Source organism: Rhinolophus ferrumequinum, chromosome 10 (assembly GCF_004115265.2).
Source record: "Rhinolophus ferrumequinum isolate MPI-CBG mRhiFer1 chromosome 10, mRhiFer1_v1.p, whole genome shotgun sequence".
NCBI lineage: Eukaryota > Metazoa > Chordata > Mammalia > Chiroptera > Rhinolophidae > Rhinolophus > Rhinolophus ferrumequinum.
Window position 1 is genome coordinate 65,361,964 of NC_046293.1, and position 8,794 is coordinate 65,370,757.

At 34.8% G+C, this 8,794-nt stretch overlaps 1 protein-coding gene across 1 annotated transcript; it reads left to right on the top strand.

The window, feature by feature from the left end:
* Nucleotides 1-665: 665 nt before the first annotated feature.
* On the top strand, nt 666-4,900 carry LYZ (lysozyme). Its single transcript, XM_033118450.1, has 4 exons — nt 666-840; nt 2,318-2,482; nt 4,095-4,173; nt 4,593-4,900. Exons 1-4 carry the CDS (start codon nt 705-707, stop codon nt 4,657-4,659), a joined length of 447 nt encoding a protein of 148 aa, XP_032974341.1. The 5' UTR covers nt 666-704; the 3' UTR covers nt 4,660-4,900.
* The last annotated feature ends 3,894 nt before the right edge of the window (nt 4,901-8,794 follow it).

Here is an 8,794-nt window from a genome sequence, read left to right on the forward strand (position 1 = left end):
TAGGTGATTAATTCTGTACAAATTTATGTTCTGCTTTCAGACAAATGAGGCAGACAGCTTTTCGTGGATCTGCTTCTCCTCAATTGCCTTCAGTTCAAAATTATCCTTATGGCAAAGGTGCGTATTTTGGGGTGGCATATTCTGCTACTCTTCTGTAGGTTTGATTATAAACTGCTATATACCTATTAAAATGACAGGCACTGTGTCATGTTCTTTCATGGAAAGTGTATATAAAATAATTTTAAGGGAAAAAGGTGAAGACAACATAGTGAATGCACACAAAACAAGTGAATGAAAATGAATGTTAATCAAAGACCAGAGCTCGTTTTCAGTTCTATAAAGTGTTCATTTGATTTTTTTTTGTTGTTTATAGTTGCTCAAATTCATAATGAAACAGGAGAAAGTTCCTGTTTGGAAACAGTGCTAATTCCACTTCTTCCTGAGCCAGATCTTTAAACAATGTAATTTCATCATTTTCCTATGGGTTAATTCTTGGGACATCAGAATCACTTGTCATACTTAAAAAGACCTTTAAAAGTCTTTTTAAAGGTCTTTTGAAAAGTGGGCCAAAACACAGTTCCTGTTTTCCACATATCTCGAAGGGTGGAGCCTTTAAACCACTAGGAAAAGAAGGAAGTTGAAAGGATTTAAATACTGGGGCCATCCCACTCTGGTCAGCCAAGCGGTCTGACTTCCCATTCAACATGAAGTCTCTCCTTATTCTGGGGCTTGTCCTCCTTTCTGTCACCGTCCAGGGCAAGGTCTATGAAAGGTGTGAGTTAGCCAGAACTCTGAAAAGACTTGGCATGGATGGCTTCAAGGGAATCAGCCTGCCAAACTGTAAGTTAGCTCTTCTTCATACTTCCAAATAGTCAGCCAGGTGTGGAACATATACTAATAGAGGACAAATAATAAGAAGAAAGGGGCTCTGAGTGAATGGACTTATTTATTTATTCATTTATTTGAGAGTTTATATACTTAAAATGGTTAAAAACATCAACTTGGTCCTTTAGAATCAGACCAGATGAAGGAATGGGGGTATGGGGTGGCAAATTATATTCTATGCTAAAGAAACCAGGACCCATCGTAGTCTTCTAGTGCCACTGAACTTGCCAGTTGCCTCAGACTCAGTGGCACATGTAGGTTGACTAATACATTTGAGCACCTGGGATATCTATGTCAAGTCTTTGGTACTTGACTCCAGCCATTTCCCATTTGGAACTTGGGTTCTGAGAGCTTAGAGTAATGCAGTATTTTTCTCTTTTTAAATTCACCTGCATGACATGGGGTTTTTAATAGCAGAATTTTGTTTGTTTGTTTGTTTAAACTTTTATTTATTTTAAGTATGCTTTTCCAGGACCCATCAGCTCCAAGTCAAGTAGTTGTTTCAATCTAGTTGTGGAGGGCGCAGCTCACAGTGGCCCATGTGCGGATCAAACCGGCAACCTTGTTGTTAAGAGCATCACACTCTAACCAACTGATCTAACCGGCTGCCCCCCCCCCTTTTAATTATGTTGAAATCTCAATACAGGGGCAGTAGGAACCTATTTCTCCTCAATCACTGTTTATGTAGGGATCCCTGAAATGCAGCATGAAATGACATTTTCTTATTCTTCCTCACTCTAGTTGATTAACTGTTTTCATTTTCTTCCACACAATCCATGATGTGCCCTGTGTAAAAGTTACCTTATATTGTAGTCCATATTTGTCAGTGTAATCACTGTTTTCCAGATTAAATTCAAACGTTTCCCCAAAAACAACTATTTTTGAATGAATGAGTGAATGGTTGGATGGATGCATGAATGGATGGATGGATGAATTAGTCTTTCCTCTCCTGCAACTTTTATTTTCCAGATTTTAATTTGATACACAAATTCACCTTTAGGTCTCATAAGACAATGTCTTTCTCCAAAAAAATCCTTATTTTTCCGAATAAAAAGCCTTTATTCATCAGCATATGTATCTACTATTAATTACAAAATCCACTCAACAACTGTTGATTTTTCTGTTCTAGACTGAATCTTGCCTGAGGGATAGGAGCAGGGGAGAGATATTAGCAATGGAAGAAACAGCTATTTTAATATTTTTAAAAATATGTTATCTTGCTTCACTCATATTACAAATGATTTGCTAACCAAAGAATTCTTTTAAGGACCCTTTAACATGAAAGTGTTAAAATATTTTACAAATAAAATACATCGTTATACTTATAAAGTAAATCATTAGTAAAATAGAATTGGCTAAATAGAACTGATTGTGGTATGCAGTATAAGTCATGTGGTGTTGCTATTTATTACTAAAAATAAGTTCTTTTCAGGGGTGTGTTTGGCCCAATGGGAAAGCAGTTATAACACACGAGCTACAAACTACAATCCTGGAAGCAAGAGCACTGATTATGGGATATTTCAGATCAATAGCCGCTACTGGTGTAACGATGGCAAAACCCCAAAAGCAGTTAACGCCTGTGGTATATCCTGCAACGGTAAGACAAAATAACCTTTGAGTGATGACACAGGACCAATCTGGTTATACTTACAAGAATAGAGATTTAATACAAATGAAAAAATCTTGAAGAGTTCATCAGGGACCTAGAAAAACTCTATCTCAACTTCTAGAAACTCTTTATTATCTTCCTGGTAATTTCCTAAGTAAGAGATTAAGGAGCTGGTATCACAAAAGGTTTCTGTTTTCTAATACACAAAAGTTCTGGAATGACCTATTAATTTATTGTAAGTGGCTTTGTCAAGAACAATGTGATATTGTTCTTGTTTAGGGATAATTTGGTTATATGGTCTTTTTTTTTTTTTTTTTTTTTTTTTTTTTTAAAGAGTCAAGTGGGCTTTATTTAGACGTTTAGCCTCAGTTTTTCATAATATGGTCTTTTTTAAAATTGTTTTCACTTTTTGTTATAAAATGTTCTAAATATCCAGAAAATTAGAGGCAGTATAATAAACAGCCATATGCCCACCCCATACTTTTAACAGTTAACATCTTTGTTTCTTTTATGTATACATATGTATATGTATTTTTTGCTGAGTGATTTTATAGTGAATTAGAAACATTATGGCATTTCATTTCTATTTAGTTTGCATCTCCAAAAAATACAGTTCCTATATAATCAGTAATATCTAACACGTTAATTAATGGATTTGTCTAATTGAGGTGAAATAAATGTTCTATTGAACTCACATAAAAATAGAAATAGCCTTGTAATCTTTAGTAAAAAAAAATATTGGAGAAATACTGTAAAAAAGATATTGTTAAATTTTTAAATGTTAAAATTCCTAATAGGGAAGATTAGTCTTAGAATATTCTTTTGTAGCCAGTTAATTTATTTAAAAATATTTTGTGTTATATAATAACCTGTGGTCACTGAATAAAAATTCTTACTACCAAGAGATTTATGATCACTGTAACTTTTGGTACATATTCTTCTATATACCATGTATATGAATATAAAGCTATATCATGCACCCACACGCAAACATGTAAGCAACGTGCGTTTTAACAAAAATGAATTTGTACTATTATGCGACTTTACAATTTGCTCTTTCTCACACAAAATTATTTCTATGTTGACAAATACCAATATTCATTATTTTAAAAAGATGAATAGTATAAGTATTCTATATTTTATTGATTCAACTCTTACTGTTAAGCACTTAGGCTGTTTCCATTTTCTCTTTCGTTAATTGCAATGAAATGCTTTATGCATACATCTCTGGGTGCATTTCTTATTATTTCTTTAGGGAAAATTTCTAGTAGTAGAATTGCTAATTTAAAAATGGCTAGGCTGGTTCCTCTTTTTTTTTTTTTTAATAGTGCCTACTATAATACAAAGAGAATATTCTATCACATTAGTTAATAATTCCAGAGCTTCCAATAACTTTGGTAAATGAAAAAAAATGCTTTATTTAATGCCAAATGGAATGGAATTAAAGAAAAAATTTCCCCCAACATTCACATATATACAGACTCATGGAAAGTAATTTTAGGGTCCTTTTCTCAGTCTAAGAGAATAAAACTGGCTAAACCTAATCTTAAAATGAAATTTCTGTGAAAATTGTTTTCATTCCTTACCACCTCTTTTTCAGTTTTGCTGCAAGATGACATCACTCAAGCTGTAAAATGCGCAAAGAGGGTCGTCAGTGATCCACAAGGCATCAGAGCATGGTATGTTTTAAGCATTAAAGGGGAAAGCTATTTTACCCTACTGTTATGAGAGAAGTGAAAGAAGATTCTCAAAGACCAATGTATGCTACTGAGAACTGAAAGTTGCAGCTTTAGACTTTGGCTAAACAATGTATCACTTAGAAACAATCTAACTGATTCAGAGTCTTTCTCTTTTACTCCTCAGTTAATTTTAGGGGATTTCTAGAGTTTTTAAGATTCTCCACACTCTACCAGTTCCTTGTCATATCTTGGAATTATTTTTGGAATGAAACAAATGTAGAATGCACTTTGTAGTTGCTGTTGGGACCCTGTACTTCATGTATTGATAAAACATTTTGTTCTCCCAAAGGATTTGAAGTATATATTACAATGAAGATATGCTTTAACCTTATTGCTATTTCATTCATCTTTTTCTACAGGGTGGCATGGAAAAATCATTGTCAAAACCGAGATCTCACTCAGTATACTAAGGGTTGCGGAGTGTAACTGGAATTTTTCCTCTTCAGCTCATTTTGTCTCTTTTTCATAGTAAGAGAGTAGTTGAATACTGTTCTTTCACACAAATAATGTTTTTACAGAAGTAGGAGCAAAATATGGTCTCTCTTCTAAGATGCTAAATGCTTCTTTTCAGTCCTTAGTTGGCTTTTTCTCTGCTATTATTTTTAACTGTGGCAGTACCCCAGGACTCAAGCCTATAATCATTTTATAGACTACATATTTTACTTATTTTTTGTCTCTTCTTGCTGAAATGTAACTTCCAGAAGGAGACTTTCCCCCACTTTTTAAAAACAATTGAAGTAATCTCAATCTTTCCCCAAACCTGCAAGTATAGTAAAGAGTCCTTTTATTTTTTTTTTAATAGTTTAAGAGCAAATTGTCAACATGGTGTCCAGTGACCCTGAATCATTCAGTGCATAATTCCTAAATAATCTCAAAACATCATCCAAATCAGGAAGCTCACAGTGATACATTCCTTCTTCCTAATCATCAGCTGTCACTCAATTTCATCAATTCTCGCCATGAGTTCTTCATAATAAAAAGATCTAATTCAGAAGCATACATTTCGTTGTCTTTTTTTTTTTTCACTTTTATGACTTCAACTCTTTTGAAGACTACAGACTAGTTACGTTGTAAAATGTCCAAAGGTGTTTCTGATGTTCTTGATTAGATTAGGTTATGAATCTTCAGCAGGAATACCACCACGGTGATGCTGTGTTCTTCTCATTGCATCCTCTCAGGTGGCATGCATTTCTGAAATATGCTATGACAGATGATGTTCACTCTGACCACTTGATTAAGGTCGGATCTGCAAGTCACCTCCACTGTAAAGTATTTGGGAGGGGGCTAAGGTACTTGGAGGCTGTTCCTCATCAAAATTTCAATTTATAGATTTATGTATTATATCTTTATTTATTTATTATTTATTATGGCTTCCTACTTTTATTCAAATTGTAATGAATTATAATCCATTACTATCATTTATTTTGACGTTCACATTGTCCCTGATTTCGCCAGTAGAACTCTTGCAAGCTAGCTTCTGGGTCATTTTGACATGTCCCCATCATTCTTTCAGCACTTTCTTATTTTCTGGCACAAGATGTTCTAAGGCTCACCTTGTTCTGTTCCTGCTCCAGCCCTGGAATTTGCCATTTTTCCAAAGAGCCCTGATTTCTCAGTGAATAATGATACTTAAAAAACAAGATCTGGGCACTAGAGTGTCACTATTCCCAGACCCCATCAATGGACTGAGCTAGAGGATATATGTATGTTTATCTCTCTATTGATCTATATTGAATTCACATTAAAACCTCCAATGCCAATCCCACATCATAGGGTTCATTCAAGTTTTCTCCTTTTTCTCATTGGTAACTCCCTTCTCTGACAGTGAGAAACCTGGTTCTCATTGTCCTCAGTAGCCTTAAAGTGTATCCTTAGTACAGGAATGTACTTCATTAATTTGCCTTTATGTAACAAATCTCCCAACACTGCCACACCATGGAATAGAGGATCTCCACTTAGGCTCTGATACCCATCGTTGGGCTTCTCCTTCCTCCACATCTGGGCACCTTCTTTACTATGTTACATCTTTAACATGCCACGCTGGGTTTCTGTCCTGATAGGAAAGAGGGCAGAATTTTTTTTACTCTTGTTTTCGCTCATATCCCAAATACCTAAAACAGTGCCTGCAACATGATACATGCTCAGTAAATATCAATTAACTTCATAAGTCTTTTCCTGGTTTTGTAATATATTCTCCCATGTTGAGCATTCTAAGATCTTTCTTAACTCATCCATCCCACATAATTGCAGTACAACAGCTGCTGGGATTCCAAGGATCAAGTGTCAAGTCTATGTGAATGTATTGCATAGACCAGCCATCAGAGGGCAGCATGAGGACCTAACATAGGCACAGCCTTAGGCTTCAAAATTCTGGGACTATTCTGGTATGAATCAATTCAGAAAGGTTATAGGTTTCTTCATATTAGGATATCCAGAGGTGTGACGAAGAATGGATGAAGATAGAGTAGACAGACTTGCAGAGTGACAGCTCAGATGCAGAGATGGGATATATCCAAGAAGCACCAGGATAGCCCAGCAACATAGGATGACCAACTGAACACAAATTAGCAAAAGTTGGCTGAAGAGGGAAAGCAATGTGTGTTGAAGATTTTGCTTAGTGTTTCTGATAAAATATTATTTCTTACCCTGTTATTTTAGTAGAACCAAGTTCCCCAAATTTTTACTCTTATTCTGGAAACAGAATAAAAATCAAAATCAGTATTTGATCACTTAAAAATGAACCTCAATTCCTATGTTGCTTAGTTTCACTCCAGGATATTATTTGAAATGTAGAGTGATACTCCAGATGATAACTGAGCTCATCATGGTGCACTAATTATAACAAAGCCCAAGAGCACATTTCTTGCACTTCTATTTAGCAAATTCATTTTTAAAATATTTTCTTAGAAACTGCTAAAAGTAATTACTAAAAATTATAATCAAGAGTGACTACTATCATTCATAGACATGGTTTTCAACTAAATGCATGTCTATTACGCAAATTATCTTTTTAAATCATTTTAAATTTTAACAAGTTTATAAATTCTCAATATTTACAGAGTAAATAGTTCTACAAGGTTTGTTATGAAAGGTGTACCTCCCCATTTCTCCCCCTTCACATGCAACCACTTTCTACTCTTTTAGCTTAATATTAATATTTTTATATTGACTTCCATGCTTTTAAGTATTATGCTTTTATTGCTCCTTCTTGATTTTTCCATTTTATGATATTGATTTCCACATTATGGAAGTTAAGGATTAAGCTCTATTTCCTGCTTCCCCATCTCCCACACATGGCACCCCTCCCCGAAGCTCATTCTTCCAATGGAATTATTTTATTTCCATTGTATATTATTTTTCGTTAAGTCAGTACTCAGTATTTTACATAGGCATAAATAAAATTACTTTCTTCTCTTATACAAGATTTTATTTGCCCTACGGGTAATAAAGGCATGACTCTTAAATTTGCTTAGTTTTCTGTGTATGTGTCGGTCATATTTTTGTTCTCTCTGGAATTCCTAGGCTGGTCCTCTGATGTAGTTATCTGTCCCTGCAAAACTCATTTGTTGAAGCCCTAATTCCCAATGTAACTATATTTGAAGACAGGGCCTTGAAAGAGGTAATTTAGAGTAACTGAGGTCATGAGGGTGGGGTCCTAATCCAATAGGACTGTGTCCTTATAAAAAGAAGAAGAGACACTAGGGATGCCCGCACACAGAGAAAAGGCCATGTGAGACTGCAGCGAGAAGGTGACCATCTGCAAGCCAATGAGAGAGGCCTCATAAGAAACCAAACCTGACAATACCTTGATCTTGGAATTCTAACCTCCACAACTGTGAAAAAATAAATTTCTGTTGTTTAAGCCATCCAGCTTATGGTATTTTGTTATGGCAGACCTAGCAAATTAATACACATGTTCTTATCTTTTCTTTCCTATTTTCCATCTCTGCCTTTTGCTCTTTCTGGGAAGTTTCTTTGATATTATTGTCTAATCTTTTTATTGAGTTTTTCATTTCTGCTATCATATTTTACATTTTCAATGGATCTTTTTTGTCCTTTGAATGTTCTTTTTTTCATCGTATTGTGTCATATTTACTATTTATTTTATCTGAATATAATAATAATTTGGGCTTGTTTTTAGTTTACTTCTGTTTCCTCTAACCTGTCGTTTTATTTTGGATTATATCTTTGATATTAAAGGCATTTCTGTTATTTGGTAATCCTTGATTATCTACTTCAATTTTGGAGTGGGAAACTAAAAAATTAGGGCCTCCGTGGATTTGACCATGTGTACTTTGTTGAAGTACAGTTTCATTGGGTTGAGTCAGTTTCATTGGGTTTCTCTGATAAGAACAAGAGGGTTGGTGTCAGAGTTGGAGGTTTGAGGAAAGTAGGGAAACGTTTAGAATAGCTCTATCTAGTTTCAAATAGAAAAAAAAAGGGGGTGAACCCCTGGCCAGCACTTAAGACTTGAATTAAATTGAAGACTATTAATTTTAGCACTGCACTAATCTGCAAAGTAGTTCGGACCACAGAAGAGCAATGAAGGGCGGGGGGACGT